Genomic DNA, 17,265 nt, shown 5'->3' with positions numbered 1-17,265 from the left:
TGTTAAATCTATGTATAGATATACACATTACATATATGTTAAATCTATGTATATACATAAATTATATATAAAGGTATATAATAATGTGTATAGATGAAATCTCCAATTACTGAACTTCAATCCTCACTGCTCATCCCTACACCATCATCATGTAGTAAGTAACCAGCTACAAACCAGAGTAGTTTTTTTTGTTTGTTTGTTTTTTTAGAGACAGACATACAGGAAGAGAAATAGATGAGAAGCATCAACTCATAGTTGCGGCACCTTATTGTGGCACCTTAGTTGTTCATTGATTGCTTTCTTATATGTGCTTTGACTGGGAGGCTCCTGTGGACAAGTCCTGACGGGGGTGAGGATGACAGAGACAAAAAGACCGGACTCCAGGGACCAGGTTCAGTGATGCAGATCCACTTTATTCAGGAAGTAAGTTAGCTTATATACACAGGTTCAGCCTATAGGGCAGGGGTCCCCAAACTTTTTACACAGGGGGCCAGTTCACTGTCCCTCAGACCATTGGAGGGCCGGACTATAAAAAAAAACTATGAACAAATCCCTATGCACACTGCACGTATCTTATTTTAAAGTAAAAAAACAAAATGAGAACAAATATAACATTTAAAATAAAGAACAAGTAAATTTAAATCAACAAACTGACCAGTATTTCAATGGGAACTATGCTCCTCTCACTGACCACCAATGAAAGAGGTGCCCCTTCTGGAAGTGCGGTGGGGGCCGGATAAATGGTCTCAGGGGGCCGCATGTGGCCCGCGGGCTGTAGTTTGGGGACCCCTGCTATAGGGTGTTACAGCGTGTCCTTCATAGCCAATGGCTGAAAAGATCAGGGAGCTGCGTGGTTGGTGCTAAGTCACTTCCTTAAAGGGGGCGAACTCCCTTCCTAGGTATGCCCAGGAGGCTTCTGGGAGCTGGAGTATTCTCACAGCCTTGCATCAGCCACAGCTGCTAGGAATGTGCTCTGCGCTCCACCCACAGTCTCCAGCTGAGCCAGTGACCCCTTGCTCAAGCCAGCGACCTTTGGGCTCAAGCTGGTTAGCCTGCGCTCAAGCGGGCAACCCCGTGCTCAAGCCAGTGACCTTAAGGTTTCAAACCTGGATCCTTGGTTTCCCAGGCCAATGTTCTATCCACTGCACTACTCCCTGGTCAGGCTCAAAGTCTTCCTTATCTACATTCAGTTGTCACTAGATTCTGTTGTTTTTATGCTGAAACATCATTGCTAGGTCCACCTTCCCATCCCTTCTACCACTGTCTCCATTCTGCTTTTACTAATCTCTGATTCTGATATTTTCCTAACTCCTTTCCTTGCTCACAGAGCACTCTTCCTTTCCATCAATTCTTAATAGTGTTTTTAGTTTTCTTTCTAAACCATGCATCGACTTTCATGCTTCAAAACATTTGGTAACTGTCCGTTGCCTACACAAACATTCAACATCCATCACCTCTGCTGTCAACTTAACTTTTGGTTGTCCTCTCTGTCCTCAGCCTCGCTCTCTCCCTTTCTTCCTCCTGTACCCCTCCTCTGCATGGTTAGCTTATGCAGGTATTTGCTTCTGCATCTTTGTACACATAGTTCTTATGAAAGACAAAATGCACCAGACAATTAAGGAAATAATTTCATCTAGGCTATTGTAATAAGGAGAACATTCATTAATAAGGAACATTTCAAAAAAAGGGAAAGTGTCTGGGGTTTTACAGAAGCATAAAGGCAGGGGTGTTTCTGCATCATTTTTGTGCAACTTGGGGGAGTCATAAGGAAGGACAGAGGTATGTCTTATTTTGAAATATGCTAAGGCAGGTGGTCCTTTGAGGTTAGCCAATTCTAGAAGACAAATTACTCATCAAGATAGGCAAGAAATTTATCAAGAAGGATGATAGTAGATCACTTAATTCATTCTTTTGCCCTTATAGAGTAGTCCTCTTAAGGAAAAAAAAATGAGGATTAAGAAAACTCTAACAAAAAGAGGTAGCAATTACTTAGTAGATCATTTCTGTTTTCTTTTTGTTGGCAGGAATATCTATTTGAGTATAATTTTTGTTTTTTAAGATTTAAAAAAAATTATTTTAAATGAAGAGAAACCAGACCAACTAGTGCTTGATAAATATCAAATCAAAAAGAACTTCTGTCCATAGAGCTTTTCCAAAGAACCGGCAGAGACCCTGGGGATATCTGTTTACTTCTCTGGGGCACGTGGCTTGCCTTCCCCAGGGTGCAATAGCACATGGACCACAGGCCAGAGAAGCTGGGTCCTCTTATTCAGTGTTAGACTATGAACAACTTCTGATATTTCTTGTACAAGGTTCTATTTTTGCCTAGTGTGTATAAGTGTATATTTAATCTAAATTCATTTAGTACATCTATAATAAAATCAGAATTGGATTTAAAGAATACGTTTTTTAAAAATTAATGAAACTGAGAACCGTACAATTGGTCCAAGTCAAGAATAAAGTATTAACTTTATTCTTTTCCATTTATATTTGCATCTCTTTTTATTAGTCATAATCTCCATAGTGACATTATATATCCCAGTAAATTTTATCTGAATAGTTTAACTGTGTTTGCTGTTTTGTTTTTGTAGCCTAGGTATCTGACTATCAAAACTTTTCTACTTGAATGCATTGAATGAAAAAGTTGGCTGGTCCAGAGATAGCTCTACAGTGGGAATCAGTCAACTTTTTCTATAAAGACCAGCTAGTAAATATTTTAGGCTTTGTGACTCATATGCTATCAGCTGTAATTATTCAATTCTACTGTTATAGCAGAAAGCAGCCATAGACAATATTTAAATTAATAAGTTGGTTTGTTAAAATAAAACTTTATTTATAAAAATAGGTGGTGGTCCAGATGTGGCCCACATACTACCCTTTGCTCACCCCTGCTCAGGAGGATTGGGAGGAAGGCAGATCAGTCTACATCTCTAGAATCATATTATTTCTCTGGTATTCATCTTGCTGTTCTCAACATGAACCAAGGCCCATGTTTATGTTGCCTTAAGGGCCCAATATTCTGCTGATAGAGAGTATTAATTTGGTTGTGAGCCTAATCTCTGATTGCCCTAAATTCAGAGAATCTGTAACATGTTTCCATCACTTTACCTGGGTTCCTGAATAAATCGTTCAGAGTAGCATTGCTGTGATGATCTTAGATCCATTTTAGAATGAACTGAAGCCCTTCATATTCAGATGGCTTGGAACCATACTAACTTTATATACCTTATGGAACTAAGGCTGGTGTTTTGCCACTTTCTTTATCTTACCTGGCTAACAGTCAGCAGTGGGTTAGTCCTCACAGTTTCATTGCTCTGCTTATATTTTACCACTCTCTTGATGGAACTCAAGCCTGCTCTTCTTTTATTCTGGTATTGTTTGCTATTAGCTGTAGGTCCTGAAATGTATTTCTCTTGCCTACCTTTCCAGATCCCCTCTAAAAAGTCCTCTTCTTCACAACTTAATGGCCCATAATAGCTTTGCTCAACTGTAATTAGTTTTACATAAGCACATTTATATTATTTCCTGTGTAAAAACATTTTTATACAGTTTTAAAGTATGTATGTACTTCATTTACTCTTTGTTTACACTTTTACTTAATTACTGAAAACATAAAAGTACAAAATTTATAGTGAACAAATATTATTTGAGTGCTTATGATGTGCCAGGCACATAATAGAATAAAAAGCAAAATTTCAAATAAAAGCAAAAAAAGCTCATGTACATGTTATAAGCAAAACCAAACTAAATCAACAAACTTAAAATCAAATTATGCTGCAAAAAGATAAAACTTTGAACCTAAAGCTCTTCCTGGGGTTCCCTAAAGCCAAGGTAAAAGAAAATAATTAATAGATATTATAATTCCTTTAGTTTAGTAAAAGGAATCACATCAACTTATCAGGAAACTTTTCCTGACCCTTAAATGTAAATGTTTTCCCCATCAAAATATTAATTCTATTTATTATTTTTTTGATAACTTATCTATAATATTTAGTACTTGGTATACATTGGATAATCAATATTTAATCAAAGACCAGTCAACATTAGTATTATCTTCATGTGTTTTGTAAAGACATAGGAACCTAAGAATTACACAAGGAGTGAGGTTAGGGAACATAGTCTACAATACTTCCCTAGTTTATGCCACCAATTACAAATTTGGGGGTTCCCAGTACCACACTCAACCTCAATAATTTGTTAAAAGGGCTCACAGAACTCATTGAAAGCTGCACTCATGGTTATAGTTGATTATAGGAAAGGATACAGATTAAAATCAGCCGAGGGAGAGACTTATGGGCAGATTCCAGGAGGGTTTCAAAAGTGGAGCTTCCAATTGTCCTCTCTTCCTGGGGTTATGGATAGCATTAACTTCTCCCAGCAACAATGTGTCACAACATGTATTAGGTACAGCCAAACAAGGAGGCTCATCTGAGCCTTGGCATACAGGTTCTTCACTGGGGCTTGATCCCCAGAACCTAGCTGGTCACCCACATAATTGACTTGAGTCTCCATCTCCTCCAGAGGTTAACTGATACCAAGTGATCCAAAGAACCCCCATCACATTGTTGGTGTGCCTCAGAGCACCCACTCTAAATTATATTTTTACTATCTGACTAGACAAGGCATCTGGGTAAACAATGACACTTTTATCAAGGCTGGACATTTCAAGGACTTAGAGGTCACCTCTCAGGAGCCAAAGGCAATGGCCAGACATTTCTCTGGGTAAGGTTAACTCTATTACAGGCAAGGTCAACCGTGTGGTTCATGAATCCAGTGTCTAACTTTGATCAGCACACTGTGGGCTGGTTTACTGTAGGGCAAACTAGTCTTCTCCATTACATGGAGTGCTGAAGTTGAAAGATGCATAATCCTTGACTACTTTTATTGAGTAATATGAATTTAGGAAATAAAACAAATAAATTAAACAAAATGTTAGGCCCTGGGTTGTTTTTTTTTTCCAGAATGTGATTTATGTTGGATTTATAAGTTCTAACATTTTAGAAAAACATGTTTCTTCCTTTTGGTAGTTTTAAAAGATCTTTCATATTTCAAGTTTACATATTCTGACATTTTATAGAGAGGAACTTTTTAATCTTACATTTTCTTTATGGTTCTAGATCTATAAGGTTTATAGCTTTAAAATTTTAAGATTTTTCTATTCTACCTTTTGTCTTCTTGTAAGCCACTATTCCTCAGCAACTTTAAATATATATATATATATTATATATATAATATAGAAAATAAATATATATAAATAAATATATAATATATATTTATATATAAGTTATTATAAATATATAAATATATGTTTTTATATATTTAAATATATTAATATAAAATGTTATATATAAAATATATTTTATATAAAATATATTTTATATATAATTATATATAAGTTATATATAATTATATATAAAATATATTTAAAATGTATAAAATATATAAAAATATATTTATATATTATATATATATATTTAAAAGGTTTTTATTCTCTTTTTATCTTTGCTATTCCCACATTTGCTTTCTTAAGGTGCACAAAGCAGTTCACTAAACTATTTCTGAGAGCACTGCTCTTGGGGAGCCAGGGAAAATGGAGCTTCCTACCACCAAATAAGCTCCGTGCATGCAGAGACTTTTTTTCTCACATTCTCATGTGTAATTCCAGCACCTATTGCTCTACTTGTCACAAACAGACTATATATATTTGCTGTGTCAAATAACTGTTTTCAAAAAGTTAAAAACCTACACCTTGCACAAATCTAAAGCAAGCCCATATTAAAGGTTTGTTCAATTCCTTAATGAGAGAAACGAGCAAGATGGTAGAATCAGTTCTAAGCTGGGTACTGAAAGAAGGCTGGCATAAGATTGCTAAATTCCATTTTAAAAAATGGTTGCTATCATCTAGGACAGGAAAATTATTACAATGGGCTTATCAGTTCTATTGCACAGAGATCATTTGCATTTCTACTCAGATAAAATCCATTTGCATAGCTGTAAGACCAAAAATCAACTGTGTAACCTCAAGCTATAAGGACAGCTTATTGTTGTCTCAGTGGGTCAGAGTGCCAGCAGTTGCCCTTCTTGCTTTGAACTTTTACCTAGTTATTGCCCATTCTAGGTCCTCATCTTCCATGTGTGTGTTCAAATGATAGTCCTCATGATGACTTTCCCAATTTACCCCTTCTCTCCTTTCTACTTGACCGGCTACCTTAAAATTACCCAATAATAATGTTTTCAAAGAACCACATGCTACCCTACCCATGACCCTCAATAACGCCACTTACTGCATGGGTCCTTGCTCTGTAATTTTCCTTCCTGCAATGACCAAAATCTGGGCTTTGGGTACTTTATGTGATTCTCTGGGCATGTCAAGGTCCCTTCTCTAGGACCTGTGAATATAATAATTTTTTTAAAGATTTTTTAAAATTTAATTTAATTAACTTATTTATTTTGTGACAGAGATAGAGTCAGAGAGAGGGATAGACAGGAAGGGAGAGAGATGAGAAGCATCATTCATCGTTGCGGCATCTTAGTTGTTCATTGATTGCTTTCTCGTATGTGCCTTAACCGTTGGGCTACAGCAGACCGAGTGACCCCTTGCTCGAGTCAGCGACCTTGAGTTCAAGCTGGTGAGCTTTGCTCAAATCAGATGAGCCCGCGCTCAAGCTGGCAACCTTGGGGTCTTAAACCTGGATCCTCCGCATCCCAGTCCAACGCTCTATCCAAGCTGCGCCACTGCCCAGTCAGGCTATAATAATTTTTTTTAATTTTGTCTTTCTTAGTATAATTTCTTTTTAAAAATTATTTATTTATGGAGAGAGAAAGAAAAAGAGAGGGGAAAGAGGAGGAGGAGAGAGAGAGAAACATCAATTTGTTGTTCCACTTATTTATGTATTCATTGGTTGATTCTTATATGTCTTATATGTGCTCTGACCTGGGATTGAACCTGCAATCTTGGCCTAACAGAACAATGCTCTCACCAACTGAGCTACCTGACTAGGGCTCTGAGTATAACTTCTGTGGCTGTGTTAGAGTGATCTTTAAAGACCCCACAAGGGGAACTTACAACCCAATTTGCATTCCTATCAGTTTTTCAGAAATTAACATTTATCCTTTCAGAGTTGTAAAATATTCTAAACAATAGTAAAAAGTAAGACCAATGGTGTAGTCTCAGTAATACTGGAGAGTTTAATCTGTATCTCTCAGGTCAGGAAATGAGAAGATGTAGCCTTCTTGATTTCCAAATGCAGAAACAATAGTTTATTGGTAATGTGATTCGTTTTCTATCAAGCCAAGTGTTTTATTTCAAGCTAGTCTTAGTCCTTGTTTATTTAAATTACAGCATATAGTAGTTACTCATTAAATATTTGTAGAATTAATAAAATAACAGCAGAGTTTATCTAACTTCTGCTGTGAAGGAGTCATGTCCCAATAATTTGCTGTTGCAATCAACTTGCTCATGCTATGAGAGCAGTCAGTAGTGGGGTAACTGGGACTGTGGAACCAGGTCGGCATGGTTCACATCCTAATTCTGCAATGTATTGGTTGTATGGTTTTCAGGAAACCACTGAACCCCTCTAGCCTTAATTTCCCTTCAATAACATAGGGAAAATAATACATACCTTGCTGGGATGTTGTAATCATTGATATATAATATATGTAAAATATTGGTCATAATGTGTTCAGAATGCCTCACACAGATTTGCAATATAATGTAGGATAGTTGTCTTAGTTTAGATTGCTATAACAAATTATCATAGAGTGGGTGGCTTAAACAAACATGTATTTCTCACAGTTCTGAAGACTGGGAAGTGCAGGATGAAGGCACTGGGGGACCTAGTCATCTGGTGAGGGCGCTCTTCCTGGTTTGCTGATTGACATCTTCTCATTGTATTCTCACATAGCAGAGAAGAGAGGAGAAGAAGCCAACTCTCTCTGTCTCTTTAGCAAAGCATTCATTTCCTTATGAGGCTTCACCCTCATGACTTTTAAAGCTCCCAAAGGCCCCCTCTCCAAATACCATCACCTTGGGGATGAGGGTTTCAATATGTGAATTTAGGGGGGGGGTGTACAAACATTCAGTTCATAGCAACAACCTAAAACATATTAAAAATAAGAGAGGAATTTACTGTCACCTAACAACATAATGGAAAGAAATCAGAAATGATGAGAGATCAAAGTGGAGACATAGGACTGACTCTTTTTTTTTTTAAATCTGTGAAGTTCCTCATTCTGCAAACATGACATGCTTCTACTTTGTATCCTATTATTGTTTTAACATTAAGAATTATTTAGTGTATAGTTTGAGGGATTCACTATTTGGTGGTAACAAATAGTCTCTTTGTGGCTTCCTGGCCTCGTAAGATGCAAGAATATTGCAGCTGGATCAAGATTTCTAAAGATTGGTTTCTCCTTAAAGTCCTCAAAATTAGTGTTCCAGGTACTTTTGCTGTGTAACAAACCCAAAATTTAGAGACTTAAACCAACCAGGTTATACACGCAGAAATCCTTTGGATCAGGAATTTGGAAAAGGTATAGAAAAAATGACATGCCTCTTTCTAGGATTTCTGGGGCCACAATTGTAAAAATATGGAGATCAGGGTTCATGTAATGGCTGGGAACTGAAATCATCTGAATGATTCCATTGTCATCACTCCTATGTTTGGTGCCTGGAATGGGGTGGCTTAAACATGGGAGCTCTGAGCAAACCCTCTACATCTGGCCTCTCTGTATGATTTGGTTCCCTTTTTCACATAGCAGCCTTTGGGTAGTTGGACTTCTTACACGGTGAATCCGGGCTCCAGGCACAAGTATTCCACCAGATGAGGCAGAAACTGCATTGTCTTTTATGACAACTTCAAAAGGCACATAGAATCTCTTTCATATACTCTGTTGGTCAAAGTGGTCAGAACCCACCTAGATTCAAGGAGAGAGAACATAGACTTACCACTTGCTAGGAGGGTGGCAGGGTCATGTTGCAGAAAGAAATGTGGGATAGGAGATAGTATTGTGCCATATTTGGAAAATAAAATTTGCCACAATGCTTCTGTAAAGGCTTAGTTCACATTAAAATATGAAATGAAATATTTGATCTATTGTTGTCAAGATTATTTCCTTGCAGTTGAGCTATCGCCACTGCTCTGCATTCAGCTAGTCACACACAATTTTCTTTGTGATTGGGTTTTCTTTTATCTTTTTCCTAATGTTGTATTTTCTTAGTCTGGGTTCATTACCTCACTGATAAAGCTTTGAAAATATTTAATCTATTCCCAGTTTTCAAATTATTTTCTCAGGTGCCCATCAATTCTTTGTAAGTGGTTCATTTAAAAGGCTTTTGAAGCATGACCACATCTGGCAAAGGCAGATCAAAATGTCAACCTTGGAAGCAACCAGTGACATTCAGACAACTCCTTTCAGTATAAGAAACTTGTTTCTATGTCACGTAGCATATCTTGTCAAAAGAGGGCCAGAAATGACGCCTTTCCCACTCCACATCTCCTGTGTTGCTGAAAGAGCTGGTTGCTTTAATACCGGTTTCCCCACTTACTTGTGCAAAACTGAGCAAGTTTGTTTTTTGTTTGTTTGTTTAATTATGGGTTAGTTTTCTCATCTTTATTTTGAAGATAAAAATCGCTACTTTTCAGAGTTGTAAAAAGGGAAATTAAATAGTCTGATATAAGAGCTCTCTTATAGTAAGAACTCAATAATAACCAAAAATAAGAAAAACTACCATTATATTTTCTATGATCATAGATTTTCTTTTAGTGCAGTAAATCTTGATCACGCTCTTTCCCTGGGTGTGCTGGTTTCACTGGACAGGTCAGGGAACAAGTGTCCACACTGGGGATGATCTTTGAAGGAAGTGGCCTCCTCTTCTTACCCTTTAGTGCTTTGGGCATTGGCAGCAGATGTTCACTTGAGAGCCATGATAAGCCAGGAAAGGTAACTTCAGAAGCCCGGGGGTGATGGGGGCATCCTTTTTGAAGGGTAATTTGTCTCCATGGATGGTGACTTGGTTGTTAAAGGACAGTAAAAAAATGTACTCAAATGAGATGTCCCTTTGCCTGACCACCACAGAATAGTGCATATCCAATTGTAAAAACATCAATATATACATATTTAGTAAGCTGTGATAAAACCTTAAAATGTATGTTATATAAGAAGAAAATACAAAATGTAGGACAGAATTTTCCCCTGTTCCTTGGGATTTCTTCATTTAAAATCCCTCTTTAATCTCCAATTACTGTAATAGCCACTATAAAGATGAAAACTGTTTATTACATTGTTTTCAACTGTGAGAAAGCCTTAATTGACTTGAATTCATTGTATTTCTATGTGGCAGGTGGTGAAATTTACCAAGTCCTTTGAATTGCTGTCCCCAAAGTGCAGTGCGGATGCTGAGAACAGGTAGGCTTTGTGAGTTTCAGGTTTGTCTTTTGATCCTTGTCTTCTGTCCTTGGTGTTGGCAGGATTGTGTATATTCTTTGGGGATAGGAGTTTTCTTTCTTTAGACCAGAGGGTACTGCAAAATGTCATCACTGTTCTGCATTTCAGGGCTTAAACAAAAAACTATAATTTAAAAATACATGTATGTACATTAAAACTGCCAATAAATAAAGCCAATTATTAGATATTTCCCAACTATGCAGACAGACTGATTTTCTGCTTTATTCTGGCCCTTCATGTCCCTTCCTCCCATTTGTGTCCCTATATTTGGGCAAAAGCATCCTGGAGGGAAAAGAGTAAGAGTTTCCAGCAATTCACTTTTTGTCCCCATTAGTATCTTTGAGGCCATAACAGGGTAAAAGGGAGGGTTAGGAACAACCAGTGGATTTCTGTTAGCTTTGCACTGTGTTGAATAATAGCTGGGTTGCTGGGGGAAAAATGGATTCTCTTTACTTTTGTCACCTCTAGAGAAAAGGCTAAAATAGTGAAATAGACTAAAATGCAGAAATATGGAGAAAGACAAGTAAAGTGCTCAGGACAGCATGATAGTGATAATGATATTGATACCAAAGTTAGCAAGAGGAACGGCTTCCATTCTTTGAGGATAGGTGTGGCAAGTACTATTCTAAATGTTTCATTTGAATCTAATCCCCAAATAATCCTATGAGGTAGGCATTTCACCCTTGCATGACAGAGGAAAAAACCAGGGTTCAGTGACTAGCTATTGGGTTAATTTCCCCCAAATCTTGCTCATCAATCAGAATCCAGCTTGGAGAACTTGGTAAAAAACTAAATTCTCAGGACAAACTGAGACATTTTGATTCAATATACTGCAAATGAAGTCCTAAAAATCTATATATTCCAAAGGCATCTGGGGTAATACCTGTTTCAAAGGTAATTTTATTTTATATATCATTGCCTCTAACTTCAGAAAATAGAAATCAAGAAATTAAAACAGACACTTTAGCTACTTTAATAGATGCATCAAGTTCCTGGAGTTTAAAAGAGGCCTTTGCTCATGCTGTATACATAATGCCATTTAGAGAGCATTCCTGAAAAGGCAGGTAGGGTTAAAAAAGGCAAAACGGTAAGAACAGAGAACAGTTCCATGGTTGTTAGGAGCTGGAGACAGAGCGGGGATCACTGCAAAGGGGTACAGGGCGATTTGGGGTTGTGAGGACACTATCTGTATTTTGCTCATGGTGGTGTTTGTCACTACACGTGCCAAACTCGCAGCATTGTACCTTTAAAAGGGTTAATTTTACTGTCTGTAAGTTGTACTTTAACATGGGATAAAAGAGACCTTTCATACGAGTTTTTGTTTTTAGAAAAATGTATTCATGTCTATATCTATATCTAATGTTAGTTGATCTATACCTAAAAAAAATGTTTAGACAGATAAAATTACTGGTGGCATACTCAGCAATTTTCTTTAAAATTTCATGAAATATATTAGAAAAAAATATTTATTCAGGCTTATTCCTTTAGCTAGCCATGGTCTCAAATAAGTTATTTCTGTTGTATATGTGAGGGAGAAGCTTTATGGAATTATTAAAACACAACCTTTGAGATCCTAATGCTTCAATATTGTTTTTATCTATCCTGCTGAATGTGTCCTCATAGTCACTGCAGAGTTAAATATTTCTGGTCTTTTGATTAATTTTAATGCCAAAAGGCCTTCCATGTCAAAATGAAATGACCCAAGGCCCAGACTGCCCTCGGCAAACTTTCTAATAATGAAGAAAGGTCATATTTTCTTTAAAGAAGCATTTGAAAAGTGCCTTTGAACTTTGACATTATGAGATAGTCCTCTTCGTCATTCTATTTATGGCCTTTAAATTAATGTAGACTGTTCTTTTATCTCAGAAGACCTTTCCTACATTGTCTAGTAATTTTCCTCTTGTAGATGTGGGATCCTTTGGTCATTTACTGGAAGTTAAAGGGAAAAAGACAAGTGGCTCTCACATTTATTTCACCAATGGCCATGGAAGAGACATTGAAACATTGAGACATTGAAACAGTCTACAAATCACAGCCTGCTCTCAACACCTTGTAAATCTTTCCTTTAACCTTTCAGCACTTAACATCTTCACTATAGATAATGTCCACTGGATACCTTAGCTTTCTGGACATCATGCAGAGTGATAATAGGATAGCTTTTGAAAGTAATGCCGGTGGCTTCATGCAACAATGTTTTAGGGTTCTGTTTCAATTCTGATGAACTCTGGTATAAAGCTTGCTGAGTTGTATACAGTCCGTGTAGACTTTTCTAAAAACCAATTTTGTTGCTAAATAATCATTTCTGTTTACTATCTTTTGTGGCTAATTCCTTTGTCGTGTCCCTTCTCCTCTTGGTGTCCATGAAATTAATACCAAATCCTTAACAACTCTTGCAGTGATAAGATTATCACAATATCGTGACATGCTTCTTCCATTAATAGGGAATTCTGTGTTATAAAGGCATTTGAATTACATTCCTGTAACTTCCACCTGTTAGTTCTCAACTTGTCCATTGGAGATAAGTATTCTTTGATTAAATTTATTTCTTCATTCAACAGCCATATATTCAGTACTTACTCTGTGCTGGGTACTCTGATAGGTAATTGGGTGAGAGAAACTTTTTTAAAAAAAAAGTCAGTAGCCTTAGAGCTCAAGGATCTCAAGGACACTTTACAGGGTAAGAGAAGCTTAAAAATAGAAGCATAACCAGACTTTGCCAGGCCTCCAGACCATGGCTATAAATAGAGTCCCATTAACAGTGGTAATTCACACTGCTGCTTGGTCACTTTTCCCTTGTAGTTTAAGACCCACAGCCTCTTGCAAAAACCACTCTTGAAGTAGTTCTGAGAAACTTTAAGGTTAAAAAAAGCACTAAAAAAACCCAGAAAACACTAATTTTATTGAAAACTCATTTCTTCTGAGTACTCACCTTTAAAAATTATTTTATTATTTTTATTTTAAAGATTTTATTTATTGATTTTACAGAAAGAGGTGGAGGGGGAAGTATAACAAGAAACAGTTCCTTCACTCTAGCTGTTCGTTGATTGCTCATCACTGGGCAAGCCCAGGGTTTCAAACCGGCGACCTCAATGGTCCAGGTAGGCATTCTAGCCACTGTGCCACCACAGGCCAATCCTAAGTGCTCACCTTTAAGTCCTCTCCCTCTAGACATGGCAGAACAACGTTTGCTGGGCAGAGGCTTTTTTGCCCACTCAAGAATTCCTGTGGGCACCCCTGGACCCCTCACCAGTACTGTGCCATAGCTCCCCCAGCACTCAGATACACTGGTGACTTTTCTAAACCCGAGCAACGCTGTGCAATTTGTGCAAAAGCAGGAAGAAGCTCACTCCCCCTACTGTGTGTTACAGTTTGCTGCATGGCCACTGCACAACCCTCTTATTGAGGATCACTTGTACATGACAAATGGCATCTCACCTGTTGCTTTCAAGGTTTTCTGTTTGTAACTGGCTTTCAAATAGTTTGAACGGGATGTGTTTATGTAGGGGTCCCTTTGAGTTTATCCTACTTGGAGTATGTTGAGCTTTTTGAGTATATAGATTAATATTTATTTTAATCAAATATGCAAAGTTTTCAGCTATTATTTATTCTAATAGTCTTTCTGCCTCTTTACCACTCTCCTCTCCTTCTGAGACTCCCATCATGCATATGTTCATATGTTTGAAGGTGTTTCACGTGTCTCTGAGACTCTTCAGTTTTCTTTCTTTTCTTTTGTCCTAGAACTGGATATTTTCAATTATCTTATCTTCAAGTTTGGTGATTCTTTTTTCTGACTTCTAAAACCCGATGTTGAATCCTTTTAGTGAATTTTTCATTTCAGTGATTATACTTTTTTTGTTTTGTTTTTTTAAATTTTATTTATTCATTTTAGAGAGGAGAGAGAAAGGGAGAGAGAGAGAGAGGGAGAGAGAGAGAGGAAAGAGAGACAGAGAGAGAAGGTGGGGAGGAGCTGGAAGCATCAACTCCCATATGTGCCTTGACCAGGCAAACCCAGGGTTTCGAACCGAGTGATTATACTTTTTGATTCCAAATCTATTATTTGGTTCTTGTTTTATCATTTCCATGTTTTATTGATATTCTATATTTGGTGAGACATTGTTATTTTTTAGTTCTTTCAATATGGTTCTCTTTAGTATTTTTAACATTTATAATGGCTAATTTAAAGTATGCATCTAATAAGTTTATCTGGGTTTCAATGATACTTTCTATTGACTGCTTTTTACCCTGTGTGTGGAGAGGAGGTGGTGGATTGACTGATTTCTTTTCCTACTTCTTTGTACATCTCACTACTTTTTGTTGAAATTGACTATTTAAAATAATATAATGTGGACACTCGGGGAATTAAATTTGCTCCTCACTCTATCTAGAGCTTATTGCTATTTATATTGTTTGCTATCATTGCTGTTGCTGCTGTTTATTGTTAATGACATCCCTGAACTATTATTTCTGTGGTGTGGCGACTGAATTCTCATCTTGGTTAGCTTAATTCCCAGCTAATGACTCGACAGAGATTTCCTTGAAAGCTTTGAGTCAATAAGTCTACCAGCCTTGCTGGGGGGACCTGGGTGCATCTGGGGAATACTTTCATTTCTTTGACAGGAAGAACGTCAAGATCAGCTAGAATTGAGAGATTAGGACCTTCTCAGGCCTTTTCTGGACATAGATTCAACTCTACAGCTGTACACACCCTACTTGATTTCCAAGAATGTGTCAAAGCTTTTCAAAGTTCCCTCCAAATATATCATTGCCTTGCTTCTTCTTTTAAGTTTTCTTGTCAGCTTCTGGTTGGTTGCAACCCTTATGCTTGCCAAAGGCACTTGCAATGCTAAACAATTGCTGCTGAGGGTTTTCCCCCCTCAAAGGCTCCAGGGGTAAACTCTGTTCTCAGCGGGCAAACTCCAGGCAAGGTTGAGTAAAGACAAGCTCTGTGAGTGGAGATCTCCATGGAGTGGGCAAACAGGTCAAATAATGTCAGTGATCTGGGGACAGACTTGTGGAGAGGTCCAGAACAGTTCTTTCTGTGCCAGTGGCCGCTAGCTGTGGTTTTTCACAGCTAATACGGTTATGAGATTGTTTTTACAGCTACCCTGGAGCTGGGAAGGGGGAGATGAGAATAAGTAAGTTAAAAGCCACAAAACATGTTGTCTTTAAAAAGATTCAACTGTTTTTCTTGAATAAACATACCTTGGAATTTTGCAAGCTTTTCCTTAATTTACAGAGTTCTCAAAACATTACTTTTGAAATTTTTTGCTAGTGTTCCCACTGGTTTTATGGAAGAACAAATTTTCAGTGGTCCTTACTCTATCAATTGTGAAGTTTTCTTCTCCTCTTTTTACCTTCTTTTTAATTTCAGTATTATCTGGCATAACAGAGAATGTTAAACAAACATACATACTAGGACGGAATATTTCCACAGCATATTATAAATGTATCCTCTTTCTCCTACTTTCTTCTTCATGCATCTTTATTGTACTGTGCTAAGAAACATGAGTTGGGTGTTTTGCATAAATAAAAATGTGATAGCTCTTCTAATTGGAAGGAAATGAAGAAAATCTTTAAAAATTAAAATAGCACCATCACTACTGCCACCAGTCATTTTGGAACATAATATGCTACTATGTAACTTGAAACAAGAACCTTAGGACATTTTTTTTTAACAGTTCATTGTCTATCAAATTCAGGACCGCTGAACCTTATTATGCCAATATTTAATGTTGCTAATGGAAGAACAGAGAACCAGGTGGCTCTCCAGGCTCATTTCTACCCCCCTTTTCAGTTGTTTAACAAAGAAGTGGCAAAGCAGGTCTGAGTTAGCTCTATGACAGACAAGAGTGGTGCCAGAGACTAAGCTCTGAGGCTGCTACTTTACCAGGAAGCTGCTCTGTTACAGAGTCACCTGGATACTTTCTGCCTGCTGTCCCTAAAAATACACAGAGTGCTTTCAGTTTGTGATGTTTCCCCTGAAACACTTCCTATCTAAGCAAAACACACCTCAGGAAATCATGGCACCATACTTCTGGGCTTGCGTGTTCCCCCTTCCCCAGAAACGTCCTTTTCTAAGTACCCTCCATGACAGTAGTGGTGTAGTGTCCATGCCCCATTTGAATAATGCTAATTGTAAAAACTAAACATCAGTGAAGAAGAAATATTTTAATGAAGGTATGTCCCTTCCAAACTCTTAAACTCAAGAACCTATATTTCCCAGGCATCTAACGTTTACCTCTTAAATATATGTAATTTCCTTCTTTTCTTTTTCCTGCCTTTGAACATAAAAATTCAAATGAAAGACAAGGCTTTTCATTACTCCTATTCATTTCAGACTAGTGGGCTTGTCACTCTAGTAAAACTGTCATAGAGGAGAATGAAAACTATAAAAACATTCCATGAACAACAAGACACATGAATAAGTGCTGAGATCAAACGTAATAAAGTAGACCAGGTAGGTCAGCTGTGCCTTAGATTGATGCTATGCAGTAAATAGAATTAAGGCAACTCAGATGCCTTAACAATTGGTTTTCATGTTTGACTGTCTTACTCTTGCTGGCATCTCATTTAACATGCTCTTGCGACTGTGGACAAACAGGCAGGGAAAACCTCTTCTCACAGCAGCAGGTGAACGAACAGCAAAAAATGACCCCTTACAGACATAAAAATGAGACTCAGAGACATGGACAAGAATGTGGGGGTTATGGGGAGGGGGGGAGGAGAGGGAGGGGGTTGGGGGAGGGAAGAGGCATGAAGAAAACCAGTTAGAAGGGAACGGAAGACAATTGGACTTTGGGTGATGGCAATGCAGCATAA

General features: G+C 37.5%; 1 protein-coding gene across 3 annotated transcripts in view; it reads left to right on the top strand.

Moving 5' to 3' along the window:
* The window catches only part of PDE11A (phosphodiesterase 11A), a 477,210-nt gene that overhangs the window by 220,580 nt on the left and 239,365 nt on the right, over window positions 1–17,265 (top strand). For all 3 annotated transcript variants that reach the window (XM_066345959.1, XM_066345958.1, XM_066345957.1), the window contains one exon: window positions 10,343–10,407. In XM_066345959.1, the coding sequence (XP_066202056.1) occupies window positions 10,343–10,407 (65 nt within the window). The remainder of the gene's footprint in view (window positions 1–10,342; window positions 10,408–17,265) is intronic.

This window comes from Saccopteryx leptura, chromosome 7, assembly GCF_036850995.1.
Source record: "Saccopteryx leptura isolate mSacLep1 chromosome 7, mSacLep1_pri_phased_curated, whole genome shotgun sequence".
NCBI classification, from domain to species: domain Eukaryota; kingdom Metazoa; phylum Chordata; class Mammalia; order Chiroptera; family Emballonuridae; genus Saccopteryx; species Saccopteryx leptura.
Note: the sequence above shows the minus strand (reverse complement) of the source record. Positions and strands in the feature narration are given on the sequence as shown.